The sequence below is a fragment of the Leucopleurus acutus genome (assembly GCF_964270905.1).
Source record: "Leucopleurus acutus genome assembly, chromosome: 2".
Lineage (NCBI taxonomy): Eukaryota > Metazoa > Chordata > Mammalia > Artiodactyla > Delphinidae > Leucopleurus > Leucopleurus acutus.
Genome location: NC_139143.1, coordinates 139,170,965 through 139,187,858, shown reverse-complemented (window position 1 = coordinate 139,187,858; position 16,894 = coordinate 139,170,965). Strand labels below are relative to the sequence as shown.

Here is a 16,894-nt window from a genome sequence, read left to right as displayed (position 1 = left end):
GCAAGCCTCATGGTGCAGCCAAAATAAACAAAACAAAGCAACAACAAACACTGAAGGAATTAAGAAAACCTATTGATAGAAATGCAGATCACTGTGACAAGGAACTAGAAACTATAAAAGAGGAGCCAATTAAAATTAGAAAACTCACTTGCTGAGATGAAAGCCAAGGTAAAGGCAGTAAATAGGAAACTAAGTAATGCAGAAGAACGAATAAGTTACCTGGAAGACAGAATAATGGAAATCACCCAACCAGAACAGCAGACAGAAAGCTAAACAGCAAAAAAAAAAAAGAAAGAAAGAAAGAAAGAAAGCAATATATGAGACCTATAGGATAATATAAAGCAAGCCAATCTATGCATAATAGGGATCCCAGGAGAAAAAGGAAGAGAAAAAGAGATTGAAAATGTATTTGAGGAAATTTTGGCTGAAAACTTCCCAAACCTAAAGAAAGAAACATATCCAGGTACAGGAAGCACAGAGGGTCCCAAACAGGATGAGCCCAAACAGAACTATATCAAGACATATTATATAATTAAAATGGCAAACCTCAAAGATAAAGAGCGGATTCTGAAAACAGCAAGATAAAAACAAAGAGTAAGTTACAAGGGAGGCCCCATAAGGCTGATTTCTCTACAGAAACATTGCAGGCCAGAAGGAAGTGGCAAGACATATTCCAAGTCCTGAAAGGGAAAAACCTGCAACCTAGGATACTCTACCCAGAAAAATTATCATTTAGAATAGAAGGAGAGATAATGAATTTTTCAGATAAGCAAAAACTAAAAGAATACAGCAATACTAAACCTATCCTAAAAGAAATATTGAATGGTCTTCTCTAAATAGAAAAGAAACAAGAATCTATGGGAAAGAGAAAATCACAGTCAAATCAGGCATTACACAGAAAACAGTTTTTTTGTGAAAGCAGTGATAACTACAATGAACAGCAAAAGCATAAACATGAATATGAAAAAGAGGACATCAAAATAAAATGTGGTGGAGAGGAGTAAGAAAATTTAGGGGTTTTTTTTAAGAATGTGTTTGAGCCTATATGACTACCAGTCTAAAGCAAGTAGATATACTAATGAGTTAACATACTTGAAAAACAGGGTAACCACAAATCAAAAAACATATAATAGATTCACAAAAAACAAAAGAACTCAAGCATAACACAAAAGAAAACCATCAAACCACCAAAGGAAAAGCAAAAAGAGAAAGAAAGGAACAAAGAAGAAATTGAAAATCTACTGGAAAACAAGGTTTACAATGGCAGTAAATGCATATCTATCAATAATTACCTTAAATGTCAATGGACTAAATGCACCAGTCAAAAGACATAGAGTGGCACGTTGGATAATAAAACAAGAGCCTACAATATGCTGCCTACAAGAGACCCACTTTAGGGTGAAGTACGCACACAGATTGAAAGTGAGGGGATGGAAAAAGATATTTCATGCAAACTGAAATGACAAGAAAGCAGGGGTAGATAGCAATATTCAGATGAAATAGACTGTAAAATAAAGGCCATAAAGAAAGATAAAGAAGGACACTATATAATGATAAAAGGATCAATACAAGAAGAGGACATAACACCCATTAACATATATGCACCCAATATAGGAGCACCTAAATACATAAAACAAATACTAACAGACATAAAGGGAGAAATTGATGGGAATACAATAATTGTAGAAGACTTTAACACCCCACTGATATCAATGAACAGATCATCCAGACAGAAAATCAATAAGGCAACAGAGATCCTAAATGATATAATAGACCAGTTAGACTTAATTGCTATTTTCAGGACATTACATCCAAAAAACAGAATACACATTCTTTTCAAGTGCATATAGAACATTCTTTAGGATAGACCGTATACTAGGACACAAGCCTCAGCAAATTTAAGAGGACAGAAATTATTTCAAGCATCTATTCTGACCACAATGGCATGAAACTAGAAATCAACCACAGAAAGAGAAATGAGAAAAAAATGATTACATGGAGACTAAACAACATGCTACTGAAAAACCAATGGGTCAACAATGAATTAAATAAACAACTTAACCTATCACCTACCACCTTCTTAGAAAAAGAAGAACAAACAAAAATTAAGGTCAACACAAGGAAGGAAATAATAAAGATCAGAGAGTAAATAAATAAAATAGAGATAAAACACATTAGGAAAAATCAATAAAACGAAGAGCTGGCTTTTTGCAAGGGTAAGCAAAATCAACAAACCTCTGGCCAGGCTAACCAAGAAGAAAAGAGAGAGGACCCAAATAAACAAAATAAGAAATGAAAAAGGAGAAATAACAGCTGATACTGCAGAAATACAAAAAACCATAAGAGTATACTATGAACAATTATTTACCAACAAATTGGACAACCAAGAAGAAATGGACAAGTTTTTAGAAGCATAAAGCCCACCAAAACTGAATCAAAAAGAAATAGGTAATTTGAACAGACCAATCACTAGAAGTGAAATAGAATCTTTAAAGAAAAAAAAAAAAAACTCCCTGCAAACGAAAGTCCAGAATCAATGGCTTCACTGGGGAATTCTACCAAACATACAAAGAAGAACTTATACCAAACCTCAAACTCTTCCAAAAAGTTGAAGAGGAAGGGACACTCCCAAAGTCATTCTATGAAGCCACCATCACCCTGATACCAAAACCAGACACTACCAAGAAAGAAAATTACAGGCCAATATCTTTGATGAATATAGAGGCAAAAATTCTAACAACACATAATAAAGATCATACACTGTGATCAAATATATTCATCCCAGGGCGACAGGGATGGTTCAACATACGCAAATCAATCAATGTGGTACACCACATCAACAAAAGCAAAGACAAAGCACATGATCATTACAATAGATGCAGAAAAAGCATTTGATAAAATTCAACATCCATTCATGATAAAAAAAACTCTTACCAAAATGTGGTTAGAGGGAACATATCTCAACATTGTAAAAGCTATTTATGACAAACCCACAGCCAACATAATATTCAATGATAAAAGCTGAAAGCCTTCCCACTAAAATCTGGAACAAGACAAGGATGCCCACTCTCACCACTTCTCTTCAGCATAGTATTGGAAGTCCTAGCCACAGCAATCAGACAAGAAAATGAAATAAAAGGTATCCAAATTGGAAGGGAAGAGGTAAAATTGTCATTATATGTAGATGACATGATACTATATGTAGAAAATCCTAAAGACTCCATGCAAAAACTACTAGAACTGATAACAAATTCAGCAAGGTATCAGGATACAAGATTAACATACAGAAATCTGTTGCATTTCTTTACACTGACAATGAAATATAAGAAAGGAAAGTGAAAAAAAATCCCTTTTAAAATCACATCAAATAATTAAATACTTAGCAATAAACCTGACCAAGGAGGTAAAAGACTTATATGCTGAGAACTATAAAACATTGGTAAAGGAAACTGAAGATGATTCAAAGAAATGGAAAGATACTCCATGCTCTTGGATTGGAAGAATTAATATTGTTTAAATGGCCATACTTCCCAAAGCAATCTGTAGACTTAATGAGATCCCTTTCATGACATTTTTCACAGAAATAGAACAAATAACCCAAAAATTTATATGGAATCACAAAAGACCCAGAATTGCCAAAACAATCCTGAGGAAAAAACAAAGCTGGAAGCATAATCCTCCCAGACTTCTGACAATACTACAAGGGTACAGTAATCAAAAGAGTATGGTGTTGGCACAGAAACAGACATATGGATCAATGGAACAGAATAGAAAGCCCAGAAATAAACAAACACTCCTACAGACTATTAATCTTTGACAAAGGAGACAAGGATATACAATGGAGAAAAGACAGTCTCTTCAGCAAGTGGTGTTGGGAAAGCTGGACAGCTGCATGTAAATCAGTGAAGTTAGAACACTCCCTCACACCATACACAAAAATAAACTCAAAATGGCTTAAAGACTTAAATATAAGACATGACGCCATAAAACTCCTAGAGGAAAACATAGGCAGAACAGTCTTTGACATAAATTGAGCAATATTTTTTTTTGATTCGTCTCTTAGAGTAATGGAGACAAAAGCAAAAATTAATAAATGGGATATAATTAAACTTAAAAGCTTTGCACAGCAAAGGAAGCCATAAACAAAGTGAAAAGACAACCTATGGACTGGGATAAAACATTTTCAAATGATGTGACCAACAAGGGATTAATCTCCAAAATATCAAACAGCTCATATAGCTCAATATCAAAAAAAAAAAAAGCAATGCAATCAAAAAACAGGAGACCTAAATAGACATTTCTCCAAAGAAGACATATAGATGGCCAACACACACATGAAAAGATGCTCCACATCACTAATTATTAGAGAAATGCAAATCAAAACTACCATGAGGTACCACCTCACACTGGTCAGAATGGCCATCATCAGAAAGTCTGCAAATAATAAACGCTGGAGAGCGTGTGGAGAAAAGGGACCCTCCTACACTGTTGGTGGGAATGTAAATTGGTGCATACACTATGGAGAACTGTGGAGGTTCCTTAAAAAACTAAAAATAGAGTTACATATGATCCAGCAATCGTGCTCCTGGGCACACATCCAGAGAAAACTCTAATTCAAAAAGATACATGCACCCCAGTGTTCATAGCAGTGCTGTTTATAATAGCAAAGACATGGAAGCAAACCTAAAAATCCATCAACAGAGGAATGAATGAAGAAGATGTGGTATATACATACATACACACAATGGAATACACACACACACACACACACACACACACACACACACAATGGACTGCTACTCAGCCATAAAAAAGAATGAAATAATGCCATTTGCAGCAACGTGGATGGACCTATAGATTATCATAGTAAGTGTAGTAAGTCAGACAGAGAAAGACAAATATTATATGATATCACTTATATGTGGAATCTAAAATATGATGCAAATGAACTTATTTACAAAACAGAAACAGATTCACAGACATAGAACAAAAACTTACGGTTACCAAAGGGGAAAGGGGGGTAGGGATAAATTATTAGGAGTTTGGGATTAGCAAACTACTATATATATAAAATAAAAAAACCACTGCATATAAAATAGATAAACAGCAAGGTCCTACTGTATAGAACAAAGAATTCTATTCAATATCTTTTAATAAACTATAACGGAAAAGAATATGAAAAAAATATATATAATATATACGTACATATCTGTGTGTTTATATATATACATACGTATATAACTGAATCACTTTGCTATACACAAGAATCTAGCACAACATTGTATATTAACTATTTTACTTATAAAAATTAAATATACATTAAAGAAAAAACCAAGTTCTGATGACTGCTCATTACCATAACGACAGAATAGTCAGTTTTTTCATAAGTTTATGGGCACTTTTTTATTCCCAGTCTTTCCTTTTGATTTTCATCCAGCTAAGGCTGCAGTAAAAACCATCAACGATTCACTCAACCACTGATGTTGATTCTCTTTGAAGAGGTTTCCTCTGTGGAGATCTAATTTTCAGTTTGTGCATGTATCATGATTTCATCCTGTTTTTGCCTTTAAGTCATCTGTTGGGAAAGTAACTTTTTAAGTTACTGAAGCATTTTAAGATTCTGGACAACAGTTAAACTCTGAGACAAGTACAACTAGAAGTATTATAAGAAAGGGCTGAAGGGCACTCCAGAATCATGACCCCAGATTTTCCAGACTTGGCCAAGAAAAGTCCCAAGGACTCCTTAAGTCTATTTTTTATAGCCTTTTGTAGTTTTAGTTAGTTTTACTTCTAGTGTTAATCCAGGAACAACCTGAAGTATTAGCATTAGTGCAGACTCCTCCCTGATTGTTCAAAAGAAAGTTGAGGCTTTTTTATTATCTATTCCCGTTTGTGTTAAAGAATTTAACTCAACTGGCTTGTTGTGCCCCCAGGGCTTAGGCTATATTAATTACTGTGTCAACCAAAATGAAGGAGCAATGTTTTGATGATCATGTGGAGTGGCATAACTGCTGCGAATCGGCTTACTATCTTCAGGAGTCTTTTGCAGAAAGGGTTTTATTATTTTGGGGTGTATGTCAGGAAATATAACCCACTGAGGGTATTGGAGAGTCATACCCTTGTAATGGCCTAACTAATAGCTGTACAAAGTAATTTACCTTGGTTCTGGGTTGGCATTAAATAGTCTGATTTCCACATAGAAGCTGCACAAGTCATGTAATCATCCTTTGTGGGATTATAGGTATATTGTTTCTTGGTGTTTCTTGGTGCTGTGACTAATAATAAATATTGCATTTTTATTTCTCATAGTTCAAACATATTTTCCTTAAAGCCTAGACTTAGGAAAGTCAGTATTACTAATAAGGAGAACATGATAGGCTAATTCAGACATATATAGCCTTAAATCAGTAAAGAGGAAAGCTATGAATAAACAAGAGTGTTCAAAGAAGACTGTAACCTATAGAAGAATCTTGCTCCAGTGGTCTCGAGAGGAAGCTTCTTACTTCATATGGTCATGTGCTTATTGAAAGGTTTCTGGGTTAGCAGTTAATTCTGTGTACTGCTGGCTTCTGGAGGTTCTCTGGCAAACCTCACTTTAGGATCTTTAAAGGATGTGTCTTTCTAATTCTGTTAAGGCCCTTATCGTTTTCCCAGAGATTTGGGAACGATAAAGACAAAAATGTTTTTGAGTACATAATCCAAATTTATGAATAATTGTTCCAGTTAAATGTGTCCCTTGTTACGGGATCAGTAATTTGGAATGTCCTAGGCAGTCATGATGGTTGTGACCTTTCAACAGGGAAATATTTTGATCCATTCTGAAAAGAAATGTACTATTATTAGTACGACATATTCAGAAACCATGGCAGGAGAGGCAACTGTATAAATTCAATTTGGACATGCCCAGAGTCTTTTAGAGCATAGTCTCAGTTCATGTCCCTCAATTTTTTTAGGTTAATTTAGTTACAAATAAAGCATGGACCGACTTTATCCTTCATCATCCTAGGAAGGTTCTTTCCTTAGTGTTTGATATTATAGCCAGTTTGTCCCTATTGGAATGAATTGTTTCACAGAGGATTTTATCCTTTATTTTTGTAGTCCAGGTGGCTATTTTGGTTTTGTCAGATCTTAATCCTCATGGTTCTTATAACCTGATTGTACCCATTGTTTCTTTTCAGAATTTGGGAGGCCAAAGTTTGTATATCTACAGTGCAATCCTTGAACTTTTCCATGGATTTTATTTTATTATTCTTACAATGCTTTTACATAAGGACTTTAGTCAGAGTAGTCTGTTTAATATAATGGTCTGTTAAAAGTATTTGTATAGTACTTGTAAAGTATTTCTGTGGTATCTATAGTATAGATATTAGCTTCTATAGAACTTCTTTTACTGTCTCTTCCTTTATGATAGAAATTATTTTAGGTATCAAATCATGTATTTGTTGTTCATTTTTAAAGAGTACTTGAGAAAGTGCAAAAAAAACCTTGTTTTTTTCTATAAGATTTTTTAAAAGTCAATTATTCTAAAAGCATACTAGCTGTTAGCTAGTATGTGTATTTTACTCTCTTCTAGTGATTTGATATGCCTTAGAGAGAGCCATAATTTAATCATTTGAGCTAAACTATTTCATGGTAAGGAAATAGATTTTACAAAAGAGACTAGGCTACTTATTATGTCAAGCCTGGTATTGTCCTTTTTATTTTTTTTAATATAACCCCATCAACAAACAATATTAAGTCAGGATTTGGTATTGAAGCATCCAAAATTTTTTTCTGGGTATGGATACTTCTTGATTTACAGAATCATAATGAGGAGATTCTCCTCATTCAGTAAGGGTTATAGAGTTGTTGGGTTGAAAGTATTGAATCAGCAGATGGTAATAGAGGGAGAAAGTAATAATTCATAATTAATTAATTGGTATAAAAATATTGAATACTTCCATTAATGATAGGGATATACACATGTGATAACATTTTATTTAAAGGATTCATACAAAATCTGAAGGTATTTGGACTGATTTAGTTTTGACTGATACCTGTAAGTGCTCTGAGACAATGAGCCTGTTCATTTAAGGTATTAGCTTTGATAGGCAATGGTTCTTTGATGTGTGCTATGTTACTGAGTTAATATACCTAGAGCATGACCTAACATTTTCATGTTTGTAAAAAAAAAAAAATTTATGATAATTTAGGAAGAATCCATTTTAAATCTTATGAGCTGTGTTCTAATTGGTTTGAATATGTCTGTAGAGTCTTTTGCCCGTAAGGATTCAGGAACCATTTTTTCGGCAATTTCTTGAGTCGTATATTATGTAAGTAATCTAACGTCTAAATGAGCTATATTTTGATCCCACCTATTAAATTAGTAGGTATTGTGTCACAAAGACTAACCAAAGTATCAGTTACAGGTTAGGATTTAGGAAAGGGCTTAGGTTTGTTTGAAATCTCATTAATTGAATGGTTTTAGTAAACCAAAGTTTATTTTAAGCATTCTATAAGTTACTATATACTCTCAGTTTGTCTTATTTTTTTCCTCTACAATCAGGCACAGCCAGTCACTTTTACTTTAGTTTTTCTTATTAAACCCCCTAATTCAGTTTTAGAATTATAGGTTATCCACTGTCTCTATCAACTTATAAAGGCAGATCCTCTTTCAAAGAGCCGCATAACTTCTTTATTATTCCTCCTGCAAGAGCATTGCCCCTATGTCACCATAACAATAATTTGTTCTTTATTGGACGTTGATAAGCAAAACGTATGCCTAGTTTTTTTCCTTTTTTTCCTTCTCTTCTTTTTAAAAAAAGAATTTCATGGTATAAATTCCTTTTGGAATTCAGAACTGGGAAAAATTTCCTTCGTTTGTTTAGATATTGAGAGCTATGTAATACACTCTCTTTCACTTTTATCTTGGCTAACAGGTAGCTAAGAGCCACACTTTGTGCAAAATTTTAGTAGCATGCCTTAATCTAGGTTTTTTTTATTACAATCTTCCCCTTCTTCCTTATTATATATTGTTAATATTTTTACAATTACCAATTTACAATGAATTGTTTTCTTCCTTATTGTATGCTTCCTATATTAACTTAGTAGGATAAAAAAGATAAGTAAATAAAAGATCAAGTCCATGAACAGAAAAAAGTAATACGGTTAAAGGGCACCATTTTTAGAGTAGGTAAGATTTTATTTAAAAATTTTAGGGAATACGTCTTTAACAAAGACTTTAAGATGTTTACAGTCAGTGATATCTGAATGTAATATTGATACTCTTTGGTTGAATAAGACAAATAAGCAAGACTTGAAAAATGGTAGAATAATACCAGAATCTATTCAGTACTGAAAAAATAAATTAAACCTTTAAAATGCCATAATCATAATTATTACAATTTTTTTTAGAATTCTATATTGTGAAATATTTTGACACATATTACTATTAGATATTTCTAGCAACTCTTGGCAGGATATAAACTGTTTATCCCCACCTTCTCAATGAAGAAACCCAGCCTCATAGAAGTGAAGTGACTTCCCCAGATCACGGAGCTAGTAAACGACAAAACCCAATTACAAACTCAGATCTTCTGCTTTCTTTTCCAGTGATTTTTCAGACTACTATCTCTTAAAAAGGTGACTTTATTATTGCCAAAGGTTGGAGTCATTAAATGTTTTTAAACTTTTTTTAAAAAAATAAAAATGTATATTGTTCTACTAAGTTCAGACTTTTTTGTCCCCATAATAAAAAGTTGATCATCAATGTGTGTGAATTCATTCATTTACTCAACGAATACACTTTAATGCCTACATAAAGTAAGCTTGTAATAAAGAGGCACAGTGATGAATAAAATAGTCAAAAATTCTGCCCTCATGGACATTCCATGAAGGAGGATGACTGATTAAATGCAAAATTAATAAAATCATTTCAAAAGTGTTTTGAAGGGAACAAGCCAGTGGCCAAAGTAGAGAACAGCGGGGGAGTGAAGGAGATTGGGGGACCAGAGCCACTCTCTCTGCAGAAGTGACACTTAAGCTTAAACTTGAAAGAGGAAGATGAGATATATATGTGAAAAGGTATGAATCTTCTAAGCAGTGAGAATACTACATACGAAATCCCTGACACAGGAAAGAGCTTTATTTGTTCTAGGATATGAAAAAGCAGAGTAACTGGAACATATCCTGCAAGGCAGGGGACTGGGCTGTATAGAGAGGCTACCGTGTGCAGTATCTTGTAGGCTATGGTAGAGACTAAAGAGTAGACATTAGAAAAATCTATTTCCAAATGCAGAACATCTCTTTAGATCTCAGATTTTTAAAGGTGCTTTTGCACTAACTATAAACTGTGTGAATTAATTTTTTTACACTTAGTTATTTTTGGTGCTGTATATGCGTGTATTGAGTTTCACATAATTTCTTTAGAACCTGTTGATGAATTCTTTCTGTAGTCTTTCTGTAGTTAGGAAAGGAAATTAAGTAACTAACATGACATGAGTTAGCTTTAGAGCAAATGGAGGGGCTGGTGTAAAGGAGGTTTCTTTCCTTTTCTATGAACATTATCAGTTAATATGCAACCAAAAAATCAGAATTTCATGCTTTTTTATTAATCAATTCATAGTACTAAAATTTTCCTCATAAAATGTGTACCAGAAGGACAAGCTAGAAAGTATGTTCTTAAGTCATAGGATAAACATATTAATAATAAATAATTTAAATTCTATCAAAAGGCTAAAACAAGGTTTGATTTATTTTTCATTTCAGGCATGCCCATTTGTCATCGATATCTATGCAGACAAATGCAAGCCAAGAATTAAAACTGTCCATATTGGGGCATGCAGTGGGCAACTTGAGAAGGCCATTTGTAAATCTGTTCTTAACAAAGGCGATGCCAAAGTAATGGATGGCTATGAAAATATAATTGTACATACTTACAAGTGTGACACCTGGATAACATCAGTTATTGAAAACAAGGTATCAGTTACGAGGTGGTTCTCCTCATAACAGCAATGTTTGCTACTATGTTCCATCTTCTTTCTCACCCTATTCTTGCATAGTAATTAAATACCCCATTACATTAATAATATCTATAATAGTCAATTTATTCTTTTTTCTTTTTGAGTTTCTAACTCAAACTGGGCATGATAATTTTTATATATTTTTAAGGTATATAATATTTATTTATTAGATATTTATTTTTTGTGTTTCTTTATGAGACAATTGTTTTTCTATTAAAATATTATGAAAATTAAATATTTGAAGATCTATGAAGATAGAGCATAATCTGAGTACAAAGTATTTTATTTAGTTTGTTACTAAAAGTCTTCACACATACATAGCTATTTTAAACAATGGACATCATGTGTTAAAGAAATATAAACAAAGTAAAGAAAAAAATTTAGCCCAACTGTTTTATACAAACTTTGCAGTATCAGAAATCCTACAGATTATCATCATTTTATCTAATTAAATATATTCTACTGTACAGGACCTGTTTTCATCAAGCCAATTATTTCTGGCTTTTGGCCATCTTCTTTGCTACTATTGATATTGCTGGTCAAGAGAATACACACATAAATTCTTAAAGTCAGATATACTGAGTTTTCTAGAAATTATAAATTTTTATAAAATCTTACTCAAAATGGCTAGGTTTTTAGAACTGTTGGCTTATTTCTTTTAGTTCCTGGGTGAGATTTACATTATTTTTATGCCTGTCATAAATTTCTTAAAGTGCTTAAGATTTGGCTGAGTATTGAGTCAATGTGAATATATATTGTGTAGCTCTCATGGTCACCATAGGGGCCACTAGAAAGTATAACATGGTCTCTGCTGTCAAGGAGTTTATGGGCTAGTTGTAAAGGCAAAATTAATACTCTCGAAATAACAGTTAAATGTTAAATTACATAATACTGTTTGTATGTGCAATAGGAATTCAACTGTATTTGTATCTCTTGTACTTGATGTTAGTTTGGACTATAGAAGTTGGGGAAGGGTTTGTGATTAGGGGGAAGGGAACTGATGTGGGATTTAAACATGTGTATAGGATTTGAAGGATAACTAGGATTTAGATACGCAGAGAGGCAGCCTTTAGAAGCAGGAGAAACAGTATAAGGAGAAATATGAGTAAGAGTTAATGTGAACTATGGACGAAAAAGTGAGAATATCTCCTTTGCAGAAACAGAGAGCTTTATTTGGAGAAGTATTTGAAAGGTAAATAACATAGGTTGAATGGGTCCAGATTATATATGTTATCTTGAAAACAAGATAGAAGAGTTTAGACTTGATGAAATAAGATAGGTTCCCCAGCCAGTAGATTGCAGTCTTCAAATGGATCATAACACTTTGTAGAGTGGTTCCTAAGATCCAGCATGTTTCTGTTTCTGCCCTCTATGTTTTCTTGTTTGTTTGGTTTGGGTTGTGTGTGTGTGAGCCCTCTACGTTTCATTAGAATTAAAAGGGTGGAAGAGAGCCACTACCTTACCCCAATTCCTCTGCTCTATTACCTTCATTTCTCAACCCTCCACCTCCTTTTCCCTCAAGGAAAGTTAAATTTCCCTTCACCAAAATGAGGTAATAATAATATTTTAGAGCTTACCATGTGCCAGGCACTTTAACGCTTTTACTTCTCACAACAATCCAATGAGGTAAGTATTATACTATTCCTATTTTCCTATTCCTAAGTATTATACTATTCCTATTTTACACACAAGGAAACTTGTGCACAGGGATGTTAAACTTGTGCACAGGGATGTTAAATAATTTACAAAAGGTCGCAGAGCTAAGTAGTAGAAGAGATGAGAGATGAATTCAAGTAGTCTAATGTTATATTGCCCCTTTGTAGTCGTTAGAGAGTGATTACAGGTTCTTTAGCAGGGGAATACTTTGACTCCTACATTTCTCTTATTTATCAGCTTCATTCTGCTTTCTCTTATTTGCTATCCATCCTAGAGGCTATCGTTATTAATGATATATTATCTCCAGTATCACTTCTTCCATAAGGTCTTCCATGATACCCCAGTCTGAGCTAATGTTTCTGTGTTTCTATAATGTCTTCTTTGTTTCTATAGAACCCTGTGAATATCTCTATCACAAGACTTGCAAAGTGTTTTGCAATTAACATTTTGTTTGTATGTATTTAGTAAAGAAAGGACTAGCAACTTATAAAATCTTTTTTTTATAGTCAGATAATAAAGTGATTATTCACATCAACAACGAGCTGAGTAAAAACTGTGTAAACAACAGAGGACTTGACATATTTGCAGTAGAAGTGGCACCAAAATCTACAATGGTAATGCATTGTTTTCTAATTAAAGCCTTTTGTTTTATCAATTTGAAAAAAACATTTTTGCTATTAATGTTATGGATAAATATGTAGATGTGAAATAAAGTAGAAAATTATTTTAAGTATGATATTTGTATCCTGTACTACGAGATAGGAGACTGGTTCTAATCCAGTTCGCACTATTTGGTTCAGTGATTATGGGACATTCACTTAACTTCTCTGTTTCAGTCTCTTTTTTGTTTGTTTCAGTCTCTTTAAGTATAAAATTAATGTAATGTCACCAGTTTTAGGTACTTCACAAAATTAATGTAAAGATAAAAATATAATGATATATGTGAAAGCACTATTGAATATTATATAGAAATACAAAGTAGTGTTAATAGTAATAGGACTTTTGATAACTCAAAATATTTTTATCTACATTATTAAGATTTTCTGAGGTAACCTAAAAGAGAAAATGCCTGTGTTTAGATAACCAACTAAGTCAAGAGCTAGGAATAGCTGAAGTTCTGGTGTTAGCAGAACTCTGGGTTTCTGATTTAGCCAGGAGTTCAAAGGCAGGGAGAAATCAGTAGACCCTGAAACAAGTTTAGTCAATGGAAAAAGGAAAAAACTTTCTATTCTTTCCCTTTTTTCCTCCATACTGTCAGTGAAATCCTAAAACATGCTAAAACAGGATAAGAAGAGTTTATCTTTTCTGTTATCCCAATCATGTTTTTTTTTTAATGTTCTAGGCTTAGTGAGGAAAGAATATTTACTTCCCTTTCTACCACTCCTCTTTACCCACATTGACAAATACCAACTACCAAATACTATATTACGTAGAATTTAGGCTGGATTATCCTGTTAGACATCATATCGTAGATTGCAGGTCCCTGCTAAGGACAAATATTAAAGAATTTTATCTGCACAGAGATATTTTTTACATAGGTTCTAGAAATGTTGTCCTATTGAAAAATTAGCCCCAAATTACAGTATATAAAAGGAAGGTAAAGGCTTTCTATTTTTATATGCAGGTTTGTCAACATGTAATGCCTCTGAATGAACGACAAGAATGGATATATTATTGTGTGTATTCCCTTATATCTTAAACAATGTTTTTACGAAATAATTTTGCTTGAGACTATCAAACTAAGAAGAATTATTTCAAGTTTAGTCTATTATTTGTTGATCAGCAAAATGCTAATCAATTTAACTGATGTACATAATAATCTATTTAATTTGTATGCATTTACATTTCATGTCCATATTATATACTTTATTATTAAAATAGAAATAATTTTTTAATGTGTGGCCTTCTTATTAATTTAATGGGAAATCTGGGCATATTTCATTTATGACTAGTAAATTGAAATCAAAGTACAGGTAAGCTTTTAAAAAGTAATACTCAATGAATTCTATAAAATCCTATACACTTTTGATTTATCAAAAAAATCCTGGAATAAAATGTAAATGGGCAAGCTGCAGTGAGTGCCTTGTGCTTTATCCCTGTGCTCTGGCCTGTCCAAGGAGCCCAGTGGATCCAGGACTCCTATCCTCACCGGTATAGTCACAGGCATGTGGCTGTGAGAGGACCAGGAGTCCTCCTTCCTGCTGCTGCTGCTGTGGCTGGTGACGTGCAGCCCTTCACTGCTTGCTTCTTCACCGGCAGCCTCTATCTCCTGCTGCGCCTCTTCAGCCTTGAGCATGTGCCCTCCCACAGGGCTCTGCTGGTGCTCAAGCCCCAGGACCGAGTTTCTGCCATTGGCAGTGGCAGTCACAATGAGTCAGAGAACAGTTGGATGTTGCATTTACTTCTGATGAGATTGCTACCTTAATGCGCAATAGCACAAGTAGATACAATAGCACAAGTAGACTGATGGGACTGGTCGATGTGTGATTTGACACTTGAACAAATTAGAAAGTTTAATCCTGCAGCAGATCACAGATTCAGGAATAATTTCCCTGATGAGAAGATCCCTGCCCTGAGGGAAGCTGGAGCAGAGTGCCTGAACCATAACGTCACAGTCTTCTTTGATGTCAAAGGCCATGCAAATATGGCTACTGATGTTCTAAAGAAAATGTGTATGGAATTTCCTCAACTATACAATAGTAGTAGTATTTGCTCTTTCTTGCCAGAAGTTATCTATGAGACAAACAGATCACAGTGCAGTAATGGCTTTAACTCACAGACCTTGGAACCTTAGCCATACAGCAGATGGGACTATGATACTCTCTGGATACAATCCATGTTTGTGGTAATAGATGTTTCATTTGCTTGGAGCATACGTAATATCTTATGGTACCTGTGTGGAATTTCAGGTTTCCTCATGCAAAAGGATTTTGTATCCCCAAACTACTTGAAGAAGTGGTCAACTAAAGGCATTCAGGTTGTTGCTTGGACGGTTAATACCTTTGATGAAAAAAATTTACTATGAATCCCATCTTGGTTCCAGCTCTGTCAGACAGTGTGTTGGAAGACTGCACATCAGTTCTAGAATCTCCCCCAACCCCCTCCCCAAGGAAACATGTACAGAAACTGCCTGCTGGTCTCATGCAGGGATATCAAAATACCCCTTGTGCTAGCCCAAACCCTGGGAGATCAGGTAGCTCACACAAGTAATAGGAACCAAAGCAAAGTCTGGTGTTGCCAACATGCTCCGTGGAATGCCTGAGTTCAACACTTGCTCTTGAAAGTCTGGGTCTGCAAAAAGGCACAACAGGGCTTCCCTGGTGGCGCAGTGGTTGAGAGTCCGCCTGCCGATGCAGGGGACACGGGTTCGTGCCCCGGTCCGGGAAGATCCCACATGCCGCGGAGTGACTGGGCCCGTGGGCCATGGCCGCTGGGCCTGCGCGTCTGGAGCCTGTGCTACGCAGCGGGAGAGGCCACAACAGTGAGAGAGAGGCCCGCGTACCGCAAAAAAAAAAAAAATAATAAGGCACAACAGCTCCTGCCCTGACCTAAGTTAGGCATACACCTTAACCTGGTGAGGATAAGCACAGACCGAGTTGTGAAATTTGGGGGTACAGATGCAAATACATGGGAAATGCACCATCACTCAGAGTTGACATTTTAAAACTTGCCACGCTTTTGTAACATTTATTTCAATACTGTATTCAGCTATGTTATCAATGTATTGTGGCTGTCAAACTTGTGACCACACTAAAAATCATTAAAAGGAATAAAAAAGTGAATGCAGAAACAGCCATTTAATTATATACTGTATTTAGTTTTCCCATGAGGAAATATAATTAAAGCAAAATTTGGAGAAATTAATTTTTGTATTAAAGAAGCCAAAATCTAATCACAACAGTAGGAATATTTTGTTCTGACAGTAAATTGTTTAATGGATTTACCTGTGGAGTATTTTTAATTAAATGTATTTTGAAATAGTAGAAATTAAATCAAATAGCAATTAATGAAGTAGTACAGTGCATGAAATACTATATTAAGCAATTAAGAACTGTGTAACCATATCAGTAACAGAATACTTGGCTAGTAAATGTCAGCTTTTGAAATATGAATACCAGTATAGCAGTATATTATTTTTACCCAGCACATGCTAGCACATAGTTTAAATGTCACTTGGATTTTTGGCCCTTGATTAGATGTCTGTAAAATGGGTTGTCATTATCTAGCAGTTTGAATTC

At 34.3% G+C, this 16,894-nt stretch overlaps 1 protein-coding gene and 1 pseudogene across 2 annotated transcripts in view; both read left to right on the top strand.

Annotated features, from left to right (window-relative positions):
• EFCAB7 (EF-hand calcium binding domain 7) overlaps positions 1-14,355 on the top strand; it is a gene marked incomplete at its 3' end in the record, with an annotated part of 58,100 nt that extends 43,745 nt beyond the window's left edge. The window contains exons 12-14 of the mRNA XM_082832327.1: positions 10,747-10,956; positions 13,163-13,270; positions 14,281-14,355. Of these exons, the coding sequence (XP_082688453.1) occupies positions 10,747-10,956; positions 13,163-13,270; positions 14,281-14,355 (393 nt within the window). The remainder of the gene's footprint in view (positions 1-10,746; positions 10,957-13,162; positions 13,271-14,280) is intronic.
• An 88-nt stretch (positions 14,356-14,443) lies between these two features.
• On the top strand, positions 14,444-15,866 carry LOC309974588 (glycerophosphodiester phosphodiesterase 1-like; annotated as a pseudogene). Its single transcript has 2 exons — positions 14,444-14,464; positions 14,837-15,866. The product of its transcript is annotated as a glycerophosphodiester phosphodiesterase 1-like (transcript).
• Positions 15,867-16,894: the final 1,028 nt, after the last annotated feature.